The 27,090-nt window shown below is 51.5% G+C and overlaps 1 protein-coding gene across 7 annotated transcripts in view; it reads right to left on the bottom strand.

The window, feature by feature from the left end:
• COBL (cordon-bleu WH2 repeat protein) overlaps positions 1-27,090 on the bottom strand; it is a 233,230-nt gene that overhangs the window by 166,649 nt on the left and 39,491 nt on the right. For 4 of the 7 annotated variants that reach the window (XM_053218692.1, XM_053218694.1, XM_053218698.1 and 1 more), the window contains exon 2: positions 1,512-1,712. In XM_053218692.1, coding sequence (XP_053074667.1) covers positions 1,512-1,712 — 201 coding nt within the window. Of the gene's footprint in view, positions 1-1,511; positions 1,713-10,296; positions 10,554-10,633; positions 12,220-20,743; positions 21,890-27,090 lie in introns of those variants that run through there. The other 3 variants (XM_053218693.1, XM_053218696.1, XM_053218695.1) reach the window with 3 other exon arrangements.

Genomic DNA, 27,090 nt, shown 5'->3' with positions numbered 1-27,090 from the left:
GTTGGGCTCTTCACTGACAGTGTGGAGCCTGCTTGGGATTCTCCCTCTCTCTCTCTCTCTCCCCCCCCCCCCCCGCCCCTTACTCACCTGCTCACTCACACGCTCTCTCTCTCTCAAAATAAATAAACTTAAAAAAAAAAAGTGTTCCATTGCTGTCTTCAATGCTTCGCCAAGAATAAAAGCCACCCACAGTGACGTGATTTCCACCACTATCCATTTTAAAAAGTATATCTGAGCACTGAAGGATTGAAATATGTTCAATCACTTCTTGTTCTCGTTTTCCAAGAAACAGGACTTCTATTCACTCCTGCCTCAGAATTAGACAAATCTATGTTTATGCTTCAAAGTCTCTATACTTGATTACTGTATCACTCTATTGTAAAAACTGTATGAACACTGAGATTTAACGTCTGTGTTCCTGTGACTTTGTTAAAATAGAGTTATCAGTGACATCAATAGTAGGTCAAAATTGGGGCGCCTGGGGGGCTCAGTGGGTTGAGCTTCCAACTTTGGCTCAGCTGATGATCTCACGGTCAGTGAGTTCGAGCCCCACGTCGGGCTCTGTGCTCAGAGCCTGGAGCCTGCTTCGGATTCTGTGTCTCCCTCTCTCTGCCCCACCCCGCTCACGCTCTGTCTCAGAAATAAACATTTAAAAAGATAGTAGCACAAAACTGATCAATGTAATGATATATTTTGGAAAAAAATCAGAAATTCTATCAGTATTGAAATTCTTAATCCTATGATTGCAGGAAGCTTTGCCAATGTCTCCCTTTTGCCTTCTGTGGCTGACGTGGGAAGAAGGGCACGTAACCCTGACCTCAGGCACATTCCTGGGTGGATCAGATCTCACAAAGGATTCAGGTGGGCATCTCGGGGCTGAAAACTGTTCGCCTTAAATTTAAAATCCATTGGGCGCCTGGGTGGCTCAGTGGGTTAAGCGTCCGACTTCGGCTCAGGTCATGATCTCGCGGTTTGTGAGTTTGAGACCCGCGTCGGGCTCTGTGCTGACAGCTCCGGGCCTGGAGCCTGCTTCCGGTTCTGTGTCTGCCCCTCCCCCACTCATGTTCTGTCTCTCTTTGTCTCTCCAGGGTGAATAAACGTTAAAATTTTTTTTAAAACTTAAGATCCATGGGTTGGGTTTTAGCCATCAGTCTAAAGTTGCTCTGGAAGTTGTGTTTGGAAATCTGATCCGTGTATTTATACCTCCGGGGGCCAGACCGTCAGTGGTCACTCGGAGGGCCTCTCAGCCTGTATAACCTCAGCGCCCGGGATGCGGACTCCAGGTGCTGCTGGGCCCTCTCGAAGGAGGACGGGGGCTGGGGGGGGCATGCGGTCATTCCACACTGTCACCCAGGCCCAGATTTGTACCCCGGGGGCCCCAGATCCTGCCCCACAAGGGAGCGAGCACAGTCTCTCAGGACCCACTCTTCGGTTCTCCTTGGACCCGAGGCTGGATGGCAGTGACCCCCGCCCCCCCGCCCCCCCCCGCCCCGAGGCGCCAGGGCCCTTACCTGCCGCTGACCACGCTCTTCTTCTCCAGCCCGCTGGGCAGAACCACGGTGACGGCCACCGAGCTGTTCTCCAGGCTCTCCATGTGCAGCAGGCTCTGTGGAGGGCCGGGCGACACGGCTCGGCGAAGTGTCTGTCCACCGTGCGCGTTCGGGGTGGCCGGCTTCCCAGGTGGAGGAGGGGCGCGACCCTTCGTCTTCCTCCTGAAGCAGGGGCGGCACAGAAAGAGGGGGTGAGGGGGCAGCTCCCGACTTCGGAGTCCATACAATCACCCGTGAGGATGCTTCCTCCTGACACATCATTCTTTTTTTTTTTTTTTCTTTATTTTCCCTAAACGTGTATTTATTTATTCTGACATAGAGAGTGCGAGTGAGAAGACCGGCAGAGAGAGGGAGGGAAAGAGTCCCAAACGAACTCTGAGCTGTCAGTGCTCGAACTCACCAACCGTGAGATCACGACCTGAGCCGAGCTCAAGAGTCGGACGCTTAACCTGATGAGCCCCCTGGATGCCCCACCCGACAAATCATTCTTACAAGTTTTTCTCGGTCCTCAGAGAAGCCTGCTTGTGTAGACATTTATTTATACATAAGGACCTTACTTTACAGAAGTATTTTTGTAATCGTCTTCCCAGCATCAGGACCCAAGCTAATAACAGCCTTGGGCAGGTCACCTCGTTCAGTCTTCAGGATATTTGGCAGCTGAGAAAACTGGGGGTCCAAGAGATGTGTAGCTCCCCTGAAGGCCCCTGGTTATCGGGGTGTCAGAATAGGGATGGAAAGCAGACATCCCGACCCCAGGGGCCACTCCTGCCCATCTTATCCCCCCACCCCTAGTTCCTGCCAACCCACCGAAAGGTAACAGGTCTAAAGTCTCCTTCAGAACAATCTTTTTTATTTTTTATTATTTTTTTAATCTTTATTTAGTTTTGAGAGAGAGAGAGAGAGACAGAGACAGTATGTGAGCAGGGGAGGAACAGAGAGAGAGGGAGACGCAGAAAAAGCACGATTGAAGGAGGGGCAGAGAGAGGGGGAGAGGGAGAATTTTAAGCAGGCTCTGCTCTGTCAGTGCAGGGCTGGACATGGGCTCAGACCCACGACCTATGAGATCATGACCTGAGCCAAAGTCAAAGACTTCACTTAAGTGACTGAGCCACCCAGGAGCCCCTGTGCTGGTACTAGTTAAATATACTTTAAAAGTATATAATTTGATATGCCACAGTGCTTGATAAGGATTTTTTTAAAAAACAATTATTATCAGTTACGGAAAATCCCATTTTTAAGAGTTACCCATTGTAGCAATGGGTCATAAGCAGTCCAGAAAGAGGCACCGAAGAATGGGTGACAGGTAGCATAGGGTTTGGCTCTTTACACTGCTATGCATTTCCTAATTTTGTGTATTGCTTGTAAAACAAAAGAGGCCGCTTAAAATTGGGGAGAAAATAGCAAATGGGATTCAGAAAAGGCCACAAACTACTGCCATTCATGTCACTGGTTAACACAAGGATTAGGAGTGACATTCAAGGCTTACCCTCTACTGTGAAATGTAGACACGAATTTATTTCCTTTTTTCTCGTTAAAAACCTTACATCTGGGGCACCTGGGGGGCTCTGTGGGTTAAGCATCCACTTCTTGATCTTGGCCCAGGTCATGATCTCATGGTTTGTGGGTTCCAGCCTCTGTGCTGGCAGCTCGGAGCCTAGAGCGTGTTTCCAATTCTGTGTCTCCCTCTCTCTCTGCCCCTCCCCTGCTCATGCTCTATGTCTGTCTCTCTCAAAAATAAAGAGCCATTAAAAAAGAATTAACAAAAAAGAATCTCCCCAAGCAGCCACCCCAGCTCTCATCACTGACCTCGGTATAAAGGCCACGTCCCCGACCACCTAGCCTCTACCAGGCCATCCTGCTGCCTCCTGGGGTTCCCTCCACCTGCCGGGAACCCAGCACCCACTGCGAGGTGTGCATTTTCTCACCCCTTTCTCCGCACCCCGATCACACCCCCGTGCAAGAGCTGCAACCCCGCAGGCTGCAAGGACACCCCGGGATGCTTTTTGTCCAGCTCGGTGTTACATGTGTGCACGCGTCTGCCTGGGCACACACACGGACCTCAGCCAACAGTGAAAAACCTGGAACATTTCACACTAACAAAATGGATGTCTGGCTCTTTCTGAGAAAATAATAATAGATCCGAAAAGGCCATGAACTGCTTCACAGCAAACACCGTCAGTGTGCTTCCATTTGGGCCCCGGGACTCAATGCCAGACTCCAGGCCATCACATACCTGTCCCCTGCAGGGCCGCAGCTACCGGTGCCGCCGGGAAGGCAGGGCTCTCCCCGGACCCTCGATCCCGAATCTCCCTTCCCCTTCCCCCACTTGGCTGGCAACGGGTCTCATGTTCCCTGACCCTGGAAAACCCACAAGCGTGCCCGCTGTCTGTGCCTCACCATACACCCTGTCCCGTATGCTTTGATCTCTTGAAGACACAGCGAAAAACCACATCTGAGACGCCTCTGTGTGCTCTGGGCTTAAGGACACAGGCTGAGACCAGGGGACTCCTCCTGGCTATGCTGAAGAAGCACTTGGGAAGTTTTCCAAGGGCCCAAGTCCCCACCACGGGCCAATCAAATCTGAATTACCTAAGAGCCGGGGTTATGTTAATGGATGACATTTTTTTTAAGTAAGTTTATTTATTTTGAGAGAGACAGAGAGCAAGCAGGGGCAGAGAGAGAGAGAGAGAGAAAGAGGGATGGGAAGAGAGAGAACCCCAAACAGGCTCTGCACCATTAGCACGGAGCCTGACATGGGGCTTGAACCCAGGAACTGTGAGATCATGACCCGAGTGGAAACCAAGAGTCAGGCGCTTATTAGCCCACTGAGAGTCACCCAGGCGCTCCAGACGGCAACGTTTCTTTCGAACAGAGGCTCCTTAACATCAAAATGGCATGTGGCTCTGGTTGCAATTTCCGTATCACTTGACGAAGGCAACTGACAGATCATGACGCTATGTGCCGATAAAGTTGTGACTTCGTGTTTTGATTTCACAGAATAATATCTGCGCATTGTGAGGAGCGCACACGAGAAATTTCCACGCCAGACACGATGCCTGATGGGTAGATGGAGTCACGGCCCACTTCAGAAGCTGTGTGTGTCCGTGAGCGCACGGACCTCAGGCCGAGAAAGCCGCTTGATGCCAGCCTTAGGGCCTGCACACATACAGCCGCCCTCATTGCCATTCATCTGCCCAGGTAGCAATCTTGCTGCCTCATCATTTCATGTCTCTGGAAGACTGCAGATGCTTTACTGAGGCTGTTTAGAGTCTCAACAGGGTCCTCGTATCTTTAGGTATTTACAAACACTTATTGATGATATTGATGATGACGATGTTGACAAGGGTAAAAACTATATAGAGTTTCAGCCTACAAAGGACAGAGCACACTTGGAAGATCTTGAGGCAAGGATGATATTGAGGAAATCTGTCAAGACTGTAATACTGGGCGTCCACCTATGGAGAAAGCTTGAGCGGCTGGTCCAGAGAAAGGCCAGAATTTGGAGACGGGAGAGAAGGGGAGGAAGGGAGGGGAAATGTCCCTGGTAGGCGGAGGGGAAGAAAAATAAACCTGTAACGCACATCATAGGAGAAGACATGAAAACAGCAGCGCAGGTTGAGTACACTGCCCGACAGGCCACCAGAGCGCTGTGGTTTTCCTAAATCCGCTTTATCTCATTGGATCCTACGGGAACAGAGATTTGCTGCTCTCGTTTTGCTGGTTGGGGAAGAGTGTTCAGGTGGTTCCAAATACCAGCATCCCGCAAATAGTTGGGGATTATCTTTGTCAAGGTCACTGAGAAAGGGGAGGGAATCTGTTTTGTCCAGAGAGAGGCCCAGCGGCTGCAGGAAATAGGGTCTGGTTGGGAAGTGAGCCAAGGAGCTAACTAATCCGTAGCCGGTGGAGATCCTTGATGATCTTCAAGAACAAGTATGGGAACAGCTGCAGGGAGCTGCGTAGGGGGGAGCCCCGATGGAGACGGCCAGACCAGCAAGCAGAAACATCTCAGTTCTGGGGACATACTGAATGAGGGGTGAGGTACCTCGTGGGGAGGGTGCATGGACAGAGAGACCGCAGGAGGAAGATGGAGGGGAGGGGCCCTCGAGAGGAGGGGGACTCCACGATGTCTGCGGTTCCCGGCCTCTGACTCTCGTACAAGGGCTCAAAGCAGGTTATCGGAGAACAAGCTCTGGGAGGCGATGACCAGATGGCTTTCTATGACCTGGGTCTGAGATGACAGTGACATTTCCAAGTGGAGGCAAGTGCAGGCAGGGGAGAGGAGCCCCCACGTAGACTGAGGACAGCCATTCTCTGAAAGCTACGGCGGTCCTTGCTCAGAACCACAAACAGCCGCAGTCCCGGCCTCCAAGAGGCCCTCCAGTGGGTTCCTGAGCACCTGCCGTGGGGAGGGTGGTGGGGGCGGGGGGTGCAGAGGCACTGTGGTCACGACTCGGCCTGACCCTGGCCTCCTCCTAGTCTCTGCTGGCCAGTGGGTCTCAATCTCAGATGTCATCTTGTGTGTCCATCAGGATCTGAGCCACTGCGCCTGGATCTCTTCTCTCTGGACCTCAGTTCTGTTGGGGACACCGGGAGGGACACTGGTGGATGGGCCGTAGGACACATCCAGGTCTAGTATACTAAATCATGGAAAAATACGAACCCCAAACTACCACTATTGTATTGTATTATTATTTTTTTAAGTTTATTCATTTATTTTGAGAGAGAGAGAGAGACCAAGCAGGGGAGGGGCAGAGAGAGAGCAAGAGAGAATTCCAAGCAGGACTGCAGAGCCCAATGTGGGACTCAAACCCACGAACCATGAGATTATGACCTAAACTGAAATTAAGAGTTGGACACTTAACTGACTGAGCCAACCAGGTGCCCCAGATCCTATTCTATTCTATTCTATTCTATTCTATTCTATTCTATTCTATCCTATCCTATCCTATCCTATCGTATCCTATCCTATCCTAGGATGGCCACTATCCAAAAAAAAAAAAAAAAAGAAAATAGTCAACATCAGCAAAAATGTGGACAAAGAGGAACCCTCGTGCACTGTTAGTGGGAATGCAACCTGGTGCAGCCACTTTGGAAAACAGTATGGAAGTCCTCAAAAAGTTAAAAACAGAACCACCATAATTCCTCTCTGGGTCCGGGAATACCTTGGTGTGGGTTTGGTTCCAGAGCACCGCAACAGAGCAAACGTCACAAAAAAGCCGGTCAAGTGAACTGCCTGGCTTCCCAGTGCATATAAAAGTTACATTTACACTACACTGTGGTCTCTATGTGTGCAAACAGCATTCTGCCTAAAAGTGCATGCCTTACTTTAAAAATACGTTATCGCTAAAAAATGCTAACCACCATCTGAGCTTTCAGGCATCATCTTTTTTGCTGGTGGAGGGTCCTGCCTTGACATTGACGGCTGCTCACTGATTAGGGTGGAGTGGTGGCTGCTAAAGGGTGGGGTGGCTGTGACCATTTTTAAACATAAGACAATGAACCTGGCTACATCAATTGACTCTTGTTTTCACGAATGATTCCTCTGTAGCATGTGATGCTATTTGATAGCATTTTACCCACAGGGTAACTTCTCTCCAAATTGACATCCATTGTCTCAAACGCTGCCGCTGTTCTATCAGCTATGTTTCTGGAATGTTCTAAATCCTTTGTTGTCATTCTGACAGTCTTCACAGCATCTTCACCAGCAGTGGATTCCATCTCAAGAAACCGCTTTCTTTGCTCTTCTATGTTCTCATGTTGGATCATGAGATGCAACAATTCAGTCCCATCTTCGGGCTCCTCTTCTGGTTCCAGTTCTCTTACTGTTTCTGCCACATCTGCACTGGCTTCCTCCCTTGAAGGGTTCCAGACGGAACCCCTCAAAGTCATCCAGGGGGTTGGAATCACCTTCTTCCACACTCCTGTTCATCTTGATATTCTGGCCTCTTTCCATGAATCACACATGTTCCTAATGGCACCTAGAATAGCGAATCTTCTCCAGAAGGTTATCAGTTGGCTTTGCCCAGATGCATCAGAGGAATCACTACCTGTGGCAGCTATAGCCTTATGAAATATATTTCTTAAGTAAGAAGACTTAAAAATCTGAACTTGCTGCTTGATCCATGGTAGGTAACATGGATGTTGTGTTAGCAGGCATGAAAACAAGATTGATCTCATTTCCATCTTCATCAGAGCTTGTGGGTGACCAGATGTATTATCCATAAGCAGTAATATTTTGAAAGGCATCTTTTTTTTCGGCAGTAGGTCTCAATAGCGGGGTTAAAATATCCAGCAAACCATGTTATAAACACAAGTGCCACCATCCGGGCTTTCCTGTTCCATCTAAGGAGCACAGGCAGAGTACATTTAGCACAGTTCTTAAGGGCCATAGGATTTTCAGAACGATCAAGGAGTATTGGCTTCGACTTCAAGTTACCAGCTGTAATAGCCCCTTTCCAGACGGTCAGGCTGTCCTTTGAAGGCAGGCACTGACTTCTCTCTAGCTGTGAAGTCCTGGCTGGCATCTACTTCCAATAGAAGGCTGTTTCGTCTACACTGACAATCCGTCTAGTGGAGTCCCCTTCATTAATGATCTTCACCAGACCTTCTGGATGACAGGCTGCTGTGCTTCCCCTTGTACTTCTATGTTACAGACTCTACTTCTTTCCTTACACCTCATGAACCAACCTCTGTTAGCTTCAGACTTCTCTTCTGCAGCTTCCTTGCCTCTCAGCCTTCAGAGAACTGAAGAGAGTTAGGGCCTCACTCTGGATCGGGCTTTGGCTTAAGGGAGTGTTGAGGCTGGTTTGATCTTCTATCCAGACCTTTGAAAGTTCCTCCAGATCAGCAATAAGGCTGTTTTGCTTTCTTGTCATTCGTGTGGTTCACTGGAGTAGCACTTTTCATTTCCTTCAAGCATTGTTCTTTTGCATTCACAACTTGGCTGTTTGTTCAAGAGGGCTAGTTTTTCACCTGTCTCAGACTTTGACACTCCTTCTTCACTCAGCCTAATCATTTTAGCTTTTGATGAAAACTGAGAAGCATGTGGCTCTTCCTGTTGCTTCAGCATGCAGAAGCCATTGTAGGGTTAACAATTGGCCTCATTTCAACATTGTTGTGTCTTAGGGAATAGGGAGGTCTGAGGAGAGGGAGAAAGGCCGGAATGGTGGGCTGTGGAGCTGATGATCACACATGACATTCATCCATTAAGTTCACCATCTTTTCTCATCTGGGTGTGGTTTGTTACACCCCAGAACAATGACAAGAGGAACATCAACCTGATGTTACTGATCCCAGGTCAACTTAACAAATATACACTAAAACCTTGGTTTGCAAGCATAATTCGTTCTGGAAACATGCTTGTCATCCAAAGCACTTGTATATCAAAGCAAATTTTAAGAACCATTGGCTCAGTTGTGATCATGTGACGTTTGGCATCACGTTCGACTCGTGCTGTAAGACATGGCTTGTTTATGAAGTTAAAATTTATCAGAAACGTTTACTCGTCTTGTGGAACACTCGCAGGACAAGTGACTAGCAACCCAAGGTTCTACTGCAATGAGAAAATCTGAAATATTGCTAGAATTACCACAATGTGACACAGAGACCTGAAGTCAGCAAACGCTGTTGGAAAAATGCCACCAATAGACTCTCTTGTTTCCGGGTCGCCACGAACCTACGATTTATAAAGGATGTGGTATCTGTGAAGCCCGACAGAGTAAAGCACAGTAAAACAACGGATATCTGCATGTACCCAAAAAAGCAGAGACTTGAAAAGACACACCCAGGTTCCCAGCAGCATTATTCACAGTCCCCCAAAGGTGGAAGCAATCGAAGCGCCCATGACCGGATGAATTAATAAAAAGTGGTAAACACACATTCTGGAATATGATCCAGCCTTAAGAAGGAAACAAATTCTGAAGCACACTACAACGTGGATAACTGAGTGAATAAAGCCGGTGACAGGAACACAAATACAGCAGGAGTTGCCCAAACTTGAGGTTCCTACGGTGGGTCAGGCTCAGAAAGACAGGCAACAGAAGGCAGGATGCCAGGGGCTGGGGGCTGGATGGGGAGTTTCCGGTGAGCAGAGTCTCAGTTTTGCAAGAACAGTTCGGGAGACTGGCTGCGCCACCCACCACACCCTTAAAAGCGGTTGGCGTAGTCCATTTCACGGTGTGTGTGTTTTATCACAATGCAACCACAACGATTTCATCCTAAGGAGATTCGCTGTTCGGTCTGGCAATTTTATCAGTTCCGACGCGTCAGTCAGTCTTCCTGTTGGGGCTCTCGTGCGCCCCTCATCGGGCTCCTTCCTGGGGACCCTTCAGCTCCCACCTGTAGCTCCCCAACACTGATGGGGTTTCTTTGGCCAGCACGCTGGCAGGACGAGAAGGCAGATGCCGAACCTGACGAGGGAGGAGGGAGGCTGGGGGCTGCTTAGAGCAGAGGGGGTGGGTAGGGTTGGACCCCCTCCCCCCAGGAAAGGGATCCCTTGAAGAGCAGGGCTAGAGGGTGGGCAGGCTGTTGGATTAGGCTTCACTGTGCACGAGTGGCCGGTGACAAGGTCTCTGTTGCCTCCCCTTGGACCCTCCTCCACCCAGGGAGCACCCACGATACCTGGGGCTGGGCTGGTCTTTTCGAGGACGTAAGTGTATGCCAGTCCGACAGCAGAAGCCACCCAGGTGGACAGACCCCCCCCCCCCCAAACTCCCCTGAAAGTGTGCACTGTCTCCACCTGACCCACAATCATGGCACCATCTAGCTGGGAAGGGCCGCTGCCGTTCGCACGGACCCGATCATCTTCACTCGCCCTCAAAAGCCGTTGCTCCTTTCTGGAAGGTCCGTGCAGGTGCCGTGCAGTCTGGGCTACCCAGCACCAGGGAGCACGTGGGCAGTTAGGAGGGCAGGTGACCTGGCTGGCACAAGGAAGCCGCCACAGCCACGGGGAGGCGGGGCGGCTCCCACGAACCTCAGGGAATGAGTCACTGAACAAACAGCCCCCCTCCCTCCCCTCCCTCCAGGTGAAAGGCTGGGTGCGCCCCAGCAGAAACGATAAAACGAAATAATACATCTAAAAACACCTCTGGCATTTCCAACGAAGATCATCGATCGGAACACCCCTAGGTTTTAGCACACGCCCATCCCGGAGCGAGGAGATCTGCTCCCTGAAAGTCAGGCCCTGCAGGACGCCGCGGGCTGCCCGTCTGGCACAGCCGGGGCCCAGCGAGTGCAAATTCCAGGGCGGGAGTCCAGGCAGCTGAGTTAAACCCTAACCGCACAGGCGCGCAGCCAGCCTGGAGGAGCCCCGGCCGGGCAGGGCCTGCGGACTGAAAGGGGAAAACCCCCACCGCTCCCCACTCCGATTCCCCGGAGCAGAGTCCAAAGGGCACCTCTGCCGGCTGTTTCTTCTAGGCTTCAAGCACTTTCCCAGTGTCTCAGACCAGTGGACACTGAGGCCCGTGGTCATGCTGATGTCGGCTCACCCCGGCACGCCTGTGTGACTTGTGCCCGTGACCAGGCTGGGGGCCCAGGTGGGAAGCAGGCTGAACAGTATCTGCCTAAAGGGAATTTCAGAGACGAGTCCGGCACACCGTTACTGGCCTCCCGCAGGCTAAATGGGTCTGTTTGCGCCACGGGCCAAAGGGGGGTGCCATTCTCTGCCCAGGATTCTTCCAAAGCAGGAAGTTTGCCTCCTCGTAAAAGATTCTGAACATTAGAACCCAGCTGCCTTGGTTCTCAGGGTCACCTGGCTGCCAGTGTCACCCCGGTCCCCCCTGCCAGCGGCTGGACAAGGCCTCGCCTCTTCCCCACTGGAGGGAGAAGTCTGCAGGCGGGTGGAGCCTGCGGGAGAGTCCCAGGCCGTGACTCATCCGTCCCGGCCTCGCCCCAGACCTCCCGAATCTGACTCCACATCTGTCACACTCTGGCTGATTCCTGGGGACCGTAGTAGTTTGGAGGAAGCATTGAAGAAAGAGGATCTGGGGCATGTGGGTGGTGCAGCCAGCGAAGCGTCTGACTCTTGGTTTCGGCTCAGGTCATGATCTCACAGTTCGTGAGTTCGAGTCACACGTCGGGCTCTGGGCTGGTGGCATGGAGCCTGCCTGGGATTCTCTCTTTCCTTCTCTCTGCCTCTCCCCAGCTTTTGCACTCTCTCTCTCAACATAAATAAAATAAACTTAAAAAAGAAAGAAAGGGGATCAGAAATAACAGAGGAGTTTAATAGCGATGCCATGGAACATTATTCTGCACGCTTATGGAACTGTCCCGCAAGCAGGAGCCATGCGTCTCTAAGACCATCATCTCCCAAGCAAACAGGTCAGTCTGCTCTGGTCCTAGAACCAGCAAGCCTGGTAACAGTACTACATGGCCCTCCACGAGCTCATGGTCTCCAAGAGCAGACCGATATTAAACAGGCGATAGCACAGGTAAATACAGAGAGAAGGAACACAGGCAGTGCCACTCCACGTAGGCTGAGTCCAGGAAGTGACTTGTGAGCTGTGATATGAAAAGTCGGGCAGAGGTGGCAAGGACGGGGTGGGCACGAGGCTGTTCCCAGCAAGGACGGTCATTCAGACGGCACGGAGGCAGGGAAGGACTGGGGATGTGCAGGGAAGGACTTGGGATGTCATACAAATTACAGGAAGGGTGCCGTGAAGGAGGGCAGGGACCTAAGCGTGGACTGGACCACGGAAGGCCTTGTTTATTTCCTAGGAACTGCACAGAGGGGCGCCTGGGTGGCGCAGTCAGTTAAGCGTCCGACTTCAGCCAGGTCACGATCTCGCGGTCCGTGAGTTCGAGCCCCGCGTCGGGCTCTAGGCTGATGGCTCAGAGCCTGGAGCCTGTTTCCGATTCTGTGTCTCCCTCTCTCTCTCTGCCCCTCCCCTGTTCATGCTCTGTCTCTCTCTGTCCCAAAAATAAATAAATGTTGGAACTGCACTGAACAAACAGTGCCTGCTCTCAGGGAGCATGCGCGTGCACGCACACACACATGCACACGCTCATACTAACAGCTCTGGAAGGCACGTTCACGAGCCAGGGCAACTCAAGGCAGCTGACTGCCTTGAGATCCAAAGGAGAGACGCACGGTTGCAGAAGCAACAACAAAGGATCGGGCAGAAAGCTCTACGTGAGCAGGACTAGAGGAAAGGAAACGAGAGTGTGTTCTAGAACAGCGTGTGCTCTGACGGGGCGAAGACATCACGGGTTTGGTGTCAGAAGCTAGAGAGACAGCAGCCTGGCTGAGAGCGCCAGCCCTCCTGATGGAACCCTCCAGAAGGTGAGGTGTCCAGCCAGGTGCCAGTCCAGGAAGAGAGGCACTCGGGCAGCCGTAGCCCGTGCCCACACGGCAGCCTCAAGTGGATTCTTGGGGTCGACACTGCATTTCCATTTTGCCCGGAGGTCTTGGTGGGCCAAGCTGGCAGAGACGAGGACGTGGGCTCCAAACGGAGCGGATGCGTGGGAGGGGGCAGGATGGGGACCTGTGCTTTCCCCATAGCCTCCCCACCCACTCGGCTGGGACTCCGGTCAGTATGCTGTTACGATGAGACAGACCCAGTTAAGCGTCTCCAGAGTGCTCTGCCCCGCGTTCTAGCAGAAACCACCGAACTTCATGACTCTGACGGTGCTGGGTTCAGACCTGCCCACTTGTGCACACAGCAGGCTGGGAAGTGGTAGCTGCACACGCATGATGTGCCCACGGAAGGCGCTGAACAGTCACGAGGTGAGGGCACAGGGGGGGACCCGCAAACACGCCAGGCTCTCTGGCCGCGAGGCCTGAATGAGTCACGGGCTTTGTGAGCTTGGGTTTCCTTGAGGACTGAACAAGGTAACAGGTGTCACACGACTGGCTCAGGACCTGGTAAGGAAGGAGCAGGTGCTCAGAACGGGTCCCCTGTCTCGACAGTCTCTCCTGTGCCCGAAGAGGGTAGCTGACCCACGGGGCAATCTAAAACAGACTTATTACAGGGCTAAGTTCATTTATAGCAAAAAGATGTGCCTCAGTGGCGTGGAAATGCCATGAAGTTAAAATGTGAGTGGGCCTGTTTATTTTTTTAAAACCGGTTTCAAAAAGAATTATAGAATTTTTAATTTAGATTAAATTTATTTTTTATTTATGTTTATATTAAATTTATTTCACATAAAATAAATTTTTATTTATATATTTATAAAAATATAAATCTATACATACAAATATTTATATATTATTTATAAAAATATTCTATATCATTTATAAAAATAAATTTTTATAAGTTTAAATTTATATTAAATTTTATTTATTTTTATTAATTTAATTTATATTAAAATTATATAATTTTAATTATAGAATTCTGTGAAAAAACCCTCTCTGAAACACATTTTTTATATATCTTTTTCTAAAGTTGTTTATTTTGAGAGAGAGGGAGGGAGAACGAGTGGGACAGGGGCAGAGAGAGAGAATCCCAAGCAGGCTCCCCACTGTCAGTGCAGAAACGGACGCAGGGCTGGAACTCACGAACCATGAGATCGTGACCTGAGCCAACACCAAGAGTAGGACGCTTAACCAACTGAGCCACCCAGGTGCCCGGAACACATTTTTCTTTAAACCAGAGTTTACAATCCCTAAATATGTACAAATGGATTAGTTGGCAGCCTAAAAGGTAAAAGATTTTTTTTAAACATGTGCATTCATTTCAGTATTTTTATTTAAATCAGGGACAGGCCACATGGGGTCATTTGCACTTGCTCACAGCCACACTGTTCCGTACCAGTGTTGGGTGGGGTTGGTACTGCTCTGCAACAGAGATGGAGTGATATACCCTGTGCCATGAAGGGACGTCAAGGGACCCCAGACAGTTCACACCCAAGGCCCTGCATTGCTTCAGAACTGGCCACACTTGTTCTCTGTTGCCTGAGAACGTGACAAGAAGGTCCTGCCCTTTTAAATTAGCCATGCACAGGGGTATCTGGGCGGCTCAGCTGGTTGAGCATCCGACTTCAGCTAAGGTCATGATCTCACAGTTTGTGGGTTCGAGCCCCGCGTCGGGCTCTGTGCTGACAGCGGGGAGCCTGGAGCCTGCTTCGGATTCTGTGTCTCCCTCTCTCTCTCCCCCTCCCCTGTTGGTGCTGTCTCTCTCTCTGTCTCTCAAAAATAAATAAATGCTAAATTAGCCATGCAGGGTGTTAAACAGGCAACGGGGAATATTTCACCTAACTACTTTTCAGTATCGTGTTTGCCTTCATTATCAAACAGATCCATCAAATTAATGGGATCTTGTTATGTGCGTTAAAAAGCAGAAAATGCATTCCAGATGGCGTGGATGTAAATGACGGTCATCATCTCGAAGTCAAGAGACTAATGTGCACAGTAAGAAAGTGAGCTACAAAGATATCACTCCTCACATGCAAATTGAATGCTGGCGGCCTCAGTCGAGTTTCACCACCACAGAAAGGGAGTGGAGGGTTGTGATTCAGAGCGAGGGTCACATGGCCATGTGGCCGGCAGCCTTGGATGGAAGCCTGGCTCTGTTGCTCGCTACCTGTGTGATCCCAGCAACTGATGGAGCCCTGTGCCTCAGTTTCCCTATCTGGGAAACAGGAACAACCTCATAAGACCGTTAGGATGATCCAGTGTGACAATGCTTATGAGCACAGAGACTGGCTAGGACTCAAGTTCATGATAAACATTAGCGACTACCGCCTTCTGTAACAAATAACACCTTTTTGTGACTTTTGTGCTTTGTTTTATGTAATTTGTGAAATCCGTTTCATTTTATAGTTGTAAAAGGAGCCTACTTTCCTAGCTTCATGTTTATAGGTATATAAGAAAGCTGCAATTCATGTAATTTAGTAAAAGAGGTCATAATCATTGTTTGAGGGGAGTCACAGGACCACTTTCCTACACCTTATACAAAAAAGGAACTCAAAATGGATCAAAGATCTAAATGCGAGACCTGAAACCATAAAATTGCTAAAAGAAAACACAAGCAGCAATCTTCTTGGACATCAGCCCTAGGAATATTTTTCTGGATAGGTCTCCTCAGGCAATGCAAAGAAAAGCAAAAATAAACTATTGGGACCACATCAAAATAAAAAGCTTTTGTACAGCAAAGGAAGCCACCAACAAAACAAGAGGCAATCTGCAGAATTGGAGGAGATATCTGCAAATGATATACCCAAAAAGCAGTTCGTATCCAAAATACATACAGAATTTATGCAACCCATTGCCAATAAAACAAACAATCCCATTAAAAATTAGGCAGAGGACCCGAACACACTCTTTTCCAAAGAAGACACACACAGAGGGCCAACAGACACATGAAAAGATGTTCAACATCACTCAACAGCAGGGAAATACCAATCAAAACCACAATGAGCTATCACCTCACACCTGTCAGAATGGCTAAAATCCACAACACAAGAAACAACAGGTGTTGGCGAGGATGTGGAGAAAAAAGAACCCTCGTGCACTGTTGGTGGGAACGCAGACTGGTGCAGCCGTTCTGGGAAACAGCGTGGAGGGTCCTCCCAAGATTAAAAATAGAACTACCATGCAGTCTAATAATTCCACTGCTGAGTATTTACCCAAAGGAAAGGAAAACACTAATTCAAAAAGACATATGTACTCCTCTGTTTATTGCAGCATTGTTTATAATAGCTGAGTTAGGGAAGCAACCCAAGTATCCACTGACAGATACATGGATAAAGAAGAGGTTATACACACACACACACACACACATACACACACACACACTATGGAATATTACTCAGCCATAAAAAAGAGTAAGATTTTGCCATCTGCAACAACATGGATGGATTTAGAAGGTATGAGGCTAAGGGCAACAAGTCAAAGACAGATTTCATATGATTTCATCTATACGTGCAATCTTAAAAAGCAAAAGAAATGAACAAAGAAAAAGACACACAGACTGATCACATACAGAGAACAGACTGGTGGTTTGCCAGAGGGGAGGAGGATGGGGGATGGGCAAAACAGGTGGAGGGCATTAAGCGGAACAGACCTCCAGTTACAAAGGAAATAAGTCACAGGGATGGAAAGGACAGCGTAGGGAATACGTCAATAGCACTGTGACAACACAATGCTATCAATTCTGAGACGGGCAGTCAGACTGGAGCCAGGGGTTCATCAGGTATTTGCCGCTGCACATCCAAAGCTATTTTAGAGCATCTCCAGCTGGATGGGCAGAACAGGAGGGAGCCGGGCAGGAGAGCCATCACCCCACTGATGGCCAGCCGTGCACGGTCCCATTCAGTCTCCCAAGCCGACTGTGTGCCTCAAGAGAAGTCACTTCTGGGCCTGGCACCTTCTAAGGAAGAGGTGGGCAGTGCCTGCCCGGCCAGGACCTCTTCTCTGCCTCCTGAATCATGTCCTGGAGGCCCGTCAGGCCTCAGACTGGGAGGGTCATGTCTATCTTCCAGAAGAGACTTATACCTTCAAAAAGAAGAGAGCCGTGTGCTCCTTGGGGCACAGTCACAGCAACAGCCAAGACTCTAAGAACACTCCAGAGCCTTTCAGGATGCACCCACGCGAGTGGTGGATGCTCAGCTCTGACCAGACCGAGGAGGCAGACCCCCTCTCGCACCCATCTTACGGAGAGAAGCAGGGCTCTCTCTCCCCGCTCTCTTGTCCTGCTCAGACAGGCGCTAACATCCAGCGCCTGTGTGGCCAACCACGTCATGCCCCTGGCTCTGCCTCTCCAGCATCGGTCCCTTCCCCTGCGACTCCCATCCACCCTGCCCACTCGGAAACCACACCTTGAGATTTGGATTTCAGAGCAACCGGGTTTCTTCTGTGAACGTGTCTTATCTAGGGTCTAGAGTTTCCCTTTCACAAGACACAGGTACAATTTTCTAAGGAAATGGAATGGAAGTTTAGACATATCAAGTGCTTGGTACGTGGAGGCCAGGTGAATGAAGGGCCTCCTGCGGGCACCAATAACATCCTTCCATTTGTCCTTCCAGGGAAAATAGAAGTCCAGGAGAAAGTGGAACCAAGACAGCTGACCCCAAAAGCCAAAATTAGGATTAAACTAACTTGGTTGTTAGAAATGAGGAGGGTGGGGGGGAAATCCCGTGGAGGCAAGCGGGGTTGCAAAGTCGTCTTCACAACCATCCCAATAATGAGCCAACAGTGGACAGAGTGGGGGTTACATCTTCCCTCTCCACCCAGGCCAGGAGCAAGGGACGGGGAGGGAAAGGGGTATTCTAGAAGGTTCTGGAGTGACTTAGATGGAAGCCCCATTGGAAGCAGGAGGCCTCTGTCAGAAAAAATGCCTTCATCTCTGCCTGATTTCCACAGGCTCCGTCCTGCCCCTCACCCTTGCTTCCTGTTGAGATTCTGCGTTCACGCCATCATTCTCCATCAAGTCCCTTCAGCACTTTGCTTTGTACTTGTGATAAAGTACAGCACCTGGGCACGGCCTCGAAGGCCCCTGAGGCTTCCCCCTTCCACTTCCTGCCAGCCTCAGCCCTGCTGCCTGCCATGTCCCAGCTGCAACCCCTCCTCCAAACCGGGAATAAGCAAGCTCTCCCTTGTTGAGGACTTGTTCGTGCTGTTCCCTCTGCTGGGAATGCTGTTCCCTCTCCTCGGTCCACTCCTGGAAAGGCCACCCCCCTAATTCCTAACGAGGCCCCGTTGTTCTCTAGCAGGGTCTTGGCTGGTTTCTTCTCCGGTGCTTCTCCAAACCTGCACTCGCAGGCCTTTGCTGGGCTGTTTTAAGACCAGCCATGACCCTGGACTCACACTCTAAGGCAACGGGGGTCAAGACTTTTCCACTGACCACCAGCAAACACTCAGCAACCACCTGCTCTATGAGTGAGCGAGTTCTGTCCGCTGGGATTCAGCTGCCGTGTCACTGGCCGAGTTTGTTGAAAACTAAGACAAGGTGAATGTCCAGACACCCAGAGGACGGCAGGCCGTGCTGAAGGCACCCAGAGCTGGTTAGGGAGCCCCCAGCCACCCGATGGCCAGTGACCCGCTCTCGCGGCTCTAAGGACAACGTTCACCTGGTTTTTGGCTCTCAGTTTCTGAGCACTTACGAGCCAGCCCGTGCCAGGCATTTTGTGTATGTTCACCACTCACGGCCTCCCGGGGCAGGTTTATTCTCCCCAACTTACACTTGGGGTGACTGGAAAGACTGGAAGGCCAGCGCAGCTCTTTCTGAGTGCATGACGCTCCTCAGGGCGTGACGTCAGCGCCACTGCCCCTCCGTCACCTCCTGAAAGAAAACCCGCAGGGTCTCGGGCGGCCTGCGGGGGCAGTGGCAATCGGCAATGGATGAGAGAGGGGAGGTCAGGAAGCACCCTTTGGTGAAGTTTCAGGCACAGTCCTGGGCACACGCCCTCTGCTGTGATGTGGGGTCTGGACAAACCTCGCTTCTAAGTAGATCGGGGCTCTAGACTCCTCCTAGATGCCACGAATCACAGGCACTGTGTTCAACACCCAGGGAACAGAGAAAAGGTAGCGTCCAAGGGAAAGGGAAGACCAGTCCAGGGCTCATGTCCAGGGCTGTGACAGCCCCCAGGTCAGCCCTCAGGGCTCTCGATGCCTGGAGGGCCAGGGACTCCTCTAAGGATCCGATGTGGCCTAGAGGTCCTCTCTCCAGGCAGGATGCCACCTTCACGCGCACACGAGCTTCACGAACCACCATGGGCAATCAGACACCCTGGGTCTGAACCTCCACGATACTCTCCTCAGAGTCGGGCACCTCCCAGGATCAGGGCACTGTTGCCTCGAAGACAACAGTTCCTTCTAATCAAATGAGGAAGGTCCCCCAGACACTCACCCTGCCGTCTCTGCCTTTGAAAACAAACCTTAACCCAAGAGGAACACTGAACAGAAGGTGCAGAGAAGTAACACGGGCTAAATATATATATTTACGAAGCTCTCAAATGAAGAGGCCGTCTCCAAGCTGCAGCTTGAAGGAGAAGGGCAGCAGAAAGACTGTAACACGACACCAGTCCAGTAAAACAGGGGGAAATGGCTTTCCCCAGAAAAATGCTGCAGTTCAGGGCAAGTCTGCCCCAAACACAGTTTTGTACCCACAAAGCATCCACCAGCCCCAGGGAAATGTTTCTGCAGTCAGAAAGACACAAGTCCAGGGGCGTCTGGGGGTCTCAGTCAGTTGAGCATCTGACTTCGGCTTAGGTCACAATCTCGAGGTTTGTGGGTTCAAGCCCTGTGTCAGGCTCTGTGCTGACAGCTCAGAGCCTGGGGCCTGCTTCCGATTCTGTGTCTCCCTCTCTGCCCCTCCCCTGCTCACACTCTGTCTCTCTCAAAAATAAACATTAAAAAAATAATAAAAAATGAATAAAAGACAGATGCAAGTTCAGATCTAGCAAAGATACCTCCAAGCTGTGTGAGCTCCAGAAAATGACTACTTGGGCAGGTTACAGTAACATGCAAGCCTCAGTTTCCCCACGAGTCCATCACAGAGCACTTTCAATGTTCATCTGACGCAGTTAATGTGGGATTAAATGCTTCCATGGAGCCAGCGCTCAAAGTTGGGTAGCTGTTACAAATATTTTTACGGTTATCAGCCAGTTTACCGTGTGGGACCAAAAACCCACAGAAAACCAGCCTCTGTCTCCACGAGGGTAGACTAGAAGCTAACTCCTCAGGGTGCTCCAAAAAGGCTCATTTCTGCAGCAGACGCTGTCAATACCAACCACGAAATCCTACTCACCACTATATTTCACCGTTTTGACCCGGGTTTGGGGGAAGCTCTCAGCAATCGAGCATAAAAAGATTAGCTTTCTTGATAGGATTTCTTGATAGGATTCTCAAAAACATAAAGACAGAAGATATCTGTAACACTCGCCAAACTCTAGACTGGGTCCTGCCTGTGTGGGAACCCTGTTATCTCTGCACACATCAAGTAACTATTCAAAGAGGAACACACGAGAGCTGGGTCTCCCAGCATTCCCCAACCCCCGCGCAGTTAAGAAAGCTTCGTAGGTGTGGATCACTTAACCAGCGGAGAGCGCTCCCTGATGGAGCCGCTCCTGCTCCAAGGATCTGATACAAACCAAGAATCAACCGATACAAACCAAGAGTTAACCTCATCGTCCAATGATACAAACCAAGAGTTAACAGCATGTTACTGCGAAGGTTACTAGTAACAAGCAGTGTTTGTTTCCTGAGGTTGCAATGTTCTTATCAAATGGGATGAAACAGATCAGAGGAGAAAACTTACTGATTCGCAAACCACCTGGCAATGTGTGCACACATCCCAGGCTGTCCCCTGTCCCCGCCCGGAGCAGCCGGCTTTGTCCCCTACAAGGAGAGTGGAGGGGGCTCTAGGCTGGGCCAGCGCAGGTCCTGGGAGATGAAGGAGGCTTCCCTGGGCCGGTGTGGAGGCGAAGCTGTGCCGTGAGAACAGGCGGGGAGGCCTTGGACCCGACCCAACCTAGTGACTTATTAATAAAGGTGCCGCCGATGCACGGCTTTGTTCCCAAGCTCCCTGCTGTGTGCGCATCCAGCCAAGACTCACAAGATGCCTGTTCAAAGTCACAGACCTTCAGACCTTGGAAAATAAAATATTAAAAGGAGGAGCCGGGGGCGCCTGCGTGGCTCAGTCGGTTGAGCATCCGACTTCGGCTCAGGTCATGATCTCACGGTCCGCGAGTTCAAGCCCCGTGTCGGGCTCTGTGCTGACGGCTCGGAGCCTGGAGCCTGCTTTGGATTCTGTGTCTCCCTCTCTCTCTGCCCCTCCCCTGCTCACACTCTATCAAAAATAAATAAACATTTAAGAAATTTTTAAAGAGGAGCTATTGGGGAGAGCAGCCGAGTTTCCTCCAAAACTGCCTCTTCCTCACAAAGCGCACCTGCTGCCTTCTCCAAGGAGGCCCGTGAGGTCCACGCAGGGGCTCCCTCGGGGAGAAGGTCTGATTATTCTTCCAGAACCAAGTCTGGCCTTTCGCTTTGCCACCCACCTGCCCACACAACCAAGCATCTGCTGCACTGGTGGAAAGCGATTTTTGCCATGCAAAGGCACGACCTAGCACCTTCTTTTCCTGAAGAGTTTTTATTTTTCTTTGCCTCCCTCTGTAGAAAACTATGCGACAAGAGGCTCATTGTTTCCTTGCAGCCAGTCGGTCTTGCAGTAGTGTGGTTTCTCAAGCTCGAAACCCATATTCGGTTTCCACCAAATGCCACTGTCCCAGGATTACAAATGACACTGCCAAACAGATAATGTGTACAGGCAGACACGCCCACGGGCCCTGTGCGCCCCAGTTCCCAGCCCGCCCAAGGGCCCGGGGTCCCGGTGAAGGCACAGCGGGCTTGAGGAGGAGGGGATCCAGTGGCCAGGACAACACCCTTCCCCTGTGGCCCCCCCAGTCTGCTCCCTGTGAGCTGCAAGGTCACCCAAGCTACCTGCTTCCCAGGCAGGCGGTCCCCAGAGTTCTGGTCAACCTCCCTCTTGGGCTGGGGGTGGCAGGGCCAGTCCAGCACAGTCTCCTGGAGGAATGGAGGAGCGCCCAGCTGCCCCCAGACACCAGCCTCAGGGCACAGAGGCCACACCCACACCTGGCCCCACCTCCCTCCCACAGCTCCAGGGACAGTAGAAGTCCTGGCTCGTAGGCAGTTTCAAGTCCACGGATGGGCTCGCCGCCTCTCCTTTCAGTCAGGGCCTCCACTGCTGGCTGGCCTTCAACTCCTCCTCCTCCCCCTGCTTTCCTCCTCCACTTGCCTTCCTTCTCTTCCTCCCATCTTCCCCCTCCTCTCCACCATCCTCCTCCCTCTACACTTTCTTCTCTTCTTCCCCCTCCTCCCCACCCTCTTCTTCTCCCTCTACTCTTCGCCCCTCTCCCCCTCCCCCCTTTCTTCTCCGTCCTCTCCTTCTTCCTCCCCTTCCCCCTCCTCCCCCTACCTTCTTCCCCCTCTTCCCCATCTTCCTCCCCCTCTCCCTCCTCCCCCTACCTTTTCTTCTCTTCTTCCCCCTCCTTCCCCATCTTCCTCCCCCTCTCCCTCCTCCCCCTACCCTTTCTTCTCTTCTTCCCTCTCTTCTCCTCCTCCCCCTCCCTTTCCTTCCCCTCCTCCAGTGTCTGTGCCAAGTTGGTTCCAACTCTGCCAGGCTCCACCCCATCTCCTCCTCCTGGTCTCCACTCTGCTGGACTCTTACAGAATCTCCTCTGTCCCCTGCCACTGCCCCTTGTGAGTCCCATCTCCATAGGCTGGGATCAATCTTCCTCAAGGACAGCCCCGTTCAACCACGCCTCTGACACAAACACCTCGGTGGTCCCCACAGCCCACTCGGTTAATCCCAAACTTCCCTGCCTGAGATGCTTTATCCCAATGCTGTTTCCACCGCGCCTCCCACATCACCCAGGCTGCGGTGACACGCAGGAGGGACTCTCTCCCCTCCATCTCATCTCCACCTGTAGCTCCCTTGCCAGCTCTCAGCCCTTCATCACCTCCCAGCACAACTGCCAAGCAGTGAAAACCTCACACAATGTAGCCGACCACCAGTAGCCTCCATTTTCCTCATCTGCGCAATGGGGACAATACCCACGCCTTCTCCACAGCATCATTGAAAGATCAAGTGAGCTCACCCTTCTCAGATCCACGGACTGTGCCTAGCATCTGAGGCTTCAGCTAGCACCTACTGTGCCACAGCGTGGAACGGGGCTGTCCTGTTCTCACGCCTCCACGAAGCCACAAAGCTGAGAATCCTGTGCTCTAGATGCCAGAAGTGCCCCCACAAGTCCTTGCCTGGAGGAAACCCCACTGGCTGCCCATCCTCCAACTAACGTATTAAAGAGAAGACCAGAAGTCTCTGTGGCCAGTAGGTCAGGCTGGTGGGGCCATCCTGGCACCCTCTCCCTTGCCTGGTGCTTCTCTGTCCTCCCCCAGATCAGCCAGGGGGCTCCTGGGAACCGCACATAGGTCTGGCCAGGACCCCAGAGCTGCGGGAGCACCATGACCATGATACGGGTCCCTGGGGCTGAGCGCTGGGGGCGGTTCAGGACAGACACCGGTACATTTCCTGCCCGACGAGTTTTGGAGGGAGACTGGCTGCAAGTGCCCACGTGTGCTGGGTGACAGAGAGGGTCAGAGAAGCACACCCTGTAGGCCCATGGGCTGAAGCCCAAAGCCATCGAGTTCCTAAGGCAGATGGACGCTGCAGACCTCGGCAGAACCAAGGGACCTTCAAAGGGGTCTCGGCAGGGATGCCTGCTGGTGGCCGGGGCCCAGGCGAGGGGCCAGGCTGAGCTGGGGGGACACATGGGGCAGGAACCACACAAGAGGATGCAGCATGGGGAGTGTCCGCTGCACGGGAGGGCACGATGACCAGCAGCGAGGGAAGGACAGAAAGTACCCACGAAGGGCAAGTGTAACTGTCTGCACGGTGCTGACGAGGCCCGAGTGTGGAGGCCGGTGGGAAGGGGGCAGCTCCAGCTGGATACGGAAGTGAACTTGCTAACATCTGAGCAACCGGACCACTCCGGTGGATGACAAGGACCAAAGGCTCCAGGGCCTGCCCGACACATTCCCAGCTTGCACAGCACTGGCAAAGACAGGACCGTCGTTCCATAAACGGGCTGCCCTCCTCCGTCGTGCCACGTTCCCTCGGTCAAACGTGGAAATGGCCCATGAAAGAGAAGAGAGACCGGTAGAAAAGAAAAGAACCATCACACAAGATCTATCGTCTCCCCTCTTCTCCTTCTCTGGGAGACCGTGAGGGGAGGGCAGACTTTGGAATCCCCAGGACCCACCTGGGCTGTGGTTCTGGAAGAGAACTAGGAAGCAGCCACACTGGGGGCCGGGAAAGCCGAACCACACAGAAGACGAGCGCCCCCAGTGCTCCCCTAAACTGACATCTGGCAGCACGGCATACTCGTATTCCCCAAGGAAAGAACACTCAGGGAGTTCTAGGACTTTCTCCAAAACGCTGATGAATTTCTTCCTAGGCTTGTGGCCATTAGTAATCACCCCATGAAACTACCAGAGAACCTGTGACTTTACCAAGTAAGATGTTAAATAATAGAAACTCAGGGGCACCTAGGTGGCTCAGTCCTTTGAGCATCTGTCTCTTGATGTGGGCTCAGGTCATGATCCCAGGGTTGTGGGATTGAGCCCCGTGTCAGGCTCTGTGCTGAGAACGTGTTTCAGATTCTCTATCTTTCTGTATCTTCCTTCCCCCACTCTCTCTCTCTCCAAAATAAATTAAAAAAATTTTAATGAAAAAAAAAGAAATCATAGGAAATTATGGAAATAACCAGGAATAAATTTCACAACACATCACTATGGACATAGTGAATCCCTCTACCACACAGGAGATATCAGAAAAGACATCATGTCCCTGAATATGCCAGAATGAAAGTTTGCCAACACTAATTCAAGTGACATTCTTTCTGGTTGAAGCATCTTCTGGGGGAGCGTAACACACATCTAAATTATCTGCAGCGACAGACAATCCTTGGGTTTACATCACCATCCAAGAAGACACGCTGGCCTATGAGTATTGATTTTAGCTCCAAAGGCCTATGACAAAACCTGTAGTCTTCTTCCTGATTCACTAACGGATCTGGCAAGAGGCAAGAAATACCCATCAGCCTCCCGTCACAGACGAGATGCCAAACCCGGGACATAAGCAAACTGCAAAGGTTGCTGATTTGTTTGCAGCAACACACACACTGGGTTTTGTTGTTGTTGTTGTTTTCCTTTGGTGGCAGGAAAAGAAAAAAAAAAAAGGGAATAAGACCGTATTAACTTCCTTCTAGCAAAGTGTGAAAAAAAGAGAACGAAACCGAATGGGAATTCCCAGATAAAATCTGCAGAACAAGAACTCAGAAAGGATGCCACGAAGTCTGAAATGCACCTTGCTGCTGGCTGATAAGCCTGTTCTATCTCTATTTACTTTTGTAAATAACTGAAAAGCAGTGAAATCTGACTAGCCAGCTTTCAACAGAGCCAGTAACTGATGGGAAAAGAATGGAGCCCTGAGCATTTCTCAGGGAAATGAACCCCGAGGCCACAGACTCACAAAATCCTGGTTCAGAGAAAGGCCCCGTCCAGGCAATGCCCCGTCGCCTGCTGTCTCCTAGGGAAGGTCTGATTTCGGGGCCTGTGTTGTCACGACTCCATCACAATCAGGAAGTTGCTGAGAGCAAACTCATGCAGATTTGATGTAAAAATGGCCAAACCATGTATTTACCATCTCAAACGTAATCACCTTGCAATCGTATCTCTGCCTGTGGATAAACGGAACTTTTACTGCCTAAAATAAATGGGAATGGCACTTTCTTTCGGTTGACGTCGCGCTATTACCAAAGACACCTCCAGCAAAAATAGCACAGAGGAACGAAGGCGTGAAAACACTCGCAGAAATAGGGGCCAGGCGTGAGTCGGCGTCGATATGGACATTTGCCGGCCTCAGAGCCGGGCGTGGGTGCCTTGAATTCTCCTTTGAAAATATGACACTTGATAACCTCTTCGGGAGCCGTTTCTCAAAATAGGGCCTGGGCCCCACAGCGGATCCCTGGACTGGCGAAATCTGAGCTGGGCGGTTCCGCGGCTCTGCTCGAGCTGGTGCTCCGGGCCCGCCGCCGTCCGCCCAGGGCCTGAGCGGAGCGGCCGAGCCAGGCACACTTCCCAAGCACACGATATGGGAGTGCAAGACAAAGAACACTGACTGGAGGAGCCGGGGCTAACGCCAGGGCGGCCGGCCACGGCCATGCTGCGTGTCACTGATCCGTCCACGAATCACTTCATGGGACAGGAGGCCTGTGCGGGCCAGCCGCCCAGCTCCTTTAGCCGGTTGTTTGTGGCGGGTAGGGGCCCTCCCAGGATTTATGCACCAAACTACCCGCCCCCCAGCATCCCTGCAGTCTGGGTCCCTCTTTAAGAGAGAGAGCACAAGAACAGAAAAGTAGGTCAGGTGTGGATGTGGCCAAACACAGGTCGCCCTAACTCTCTGGCCTCAACAGCCAGGAAAAGTGAAGGGGCAGGCCGGCCTTCCCACCCAGCTAGCCTCCACCCCCACCCCCTGCTCTGAGTTCTTCCTGCTCAGCCCTGCACCAGGCCCCACCATCAACCCCCCCCCCCACCCCACCCAGCCTCACCTGGGTTCATGATCCCCTACCTGGCCCTACCTGGGCTCACAGTCTGCGTTGTACTTACCCCACTCAGAACATTTCAATTCGGAGGAAAAAAAAAATGCATTCACTTCCTAACTACCAGGAGCAAAAACTGAATGAAAACTGGGCTACCTCCCTCGACAGGAACCTCGCTGCCCCGCAGGCCCCACCTCTGTCTTCCAGGAGCAAGCTGGCCCTCACGGAGAGTCAAACGGACCAGCGCCCGGCCTCTTGCCGCGACCTGCTGGGAATTACCGTCCTAGACAGAAGAGGAACGTGTGGGGGCAAGATCTCAACACAAGGCAGCCAGTCCTGCTCATGAGTGACTTAGAGGATCCGGGGGTGGGGTCGGTCATGGAACATGCAGCACACGACACTCGGGCAAGCCAGAGGTCTCGGGAGCCATTGCAGAGGACCAGACGAGTAGTTCTTGCAGGAATCCGGATTCAAGGCCGGCCTG

Source organism: Acinonyx jubatus, chromosome A2 (genome assembly GCF_027475565.1).
Source record: "Acinonyx jubatus isolate Ajub_Pintada_27869175 chromosome A2, VMU_Ajub_asm_v1.0, whole genome shotgun sequence".
In the NCBI taxonomy this organism is placed as follows: domain Eukaryota; kingdom Metazoa; phylum Chordata; class Mammalia; order Carnivora; family Felidae; genus Acinonyx; species Acinonyx jubatus.
This window is presented reverse-complemented; position numbering and strand designations above follow the sequence as displayed.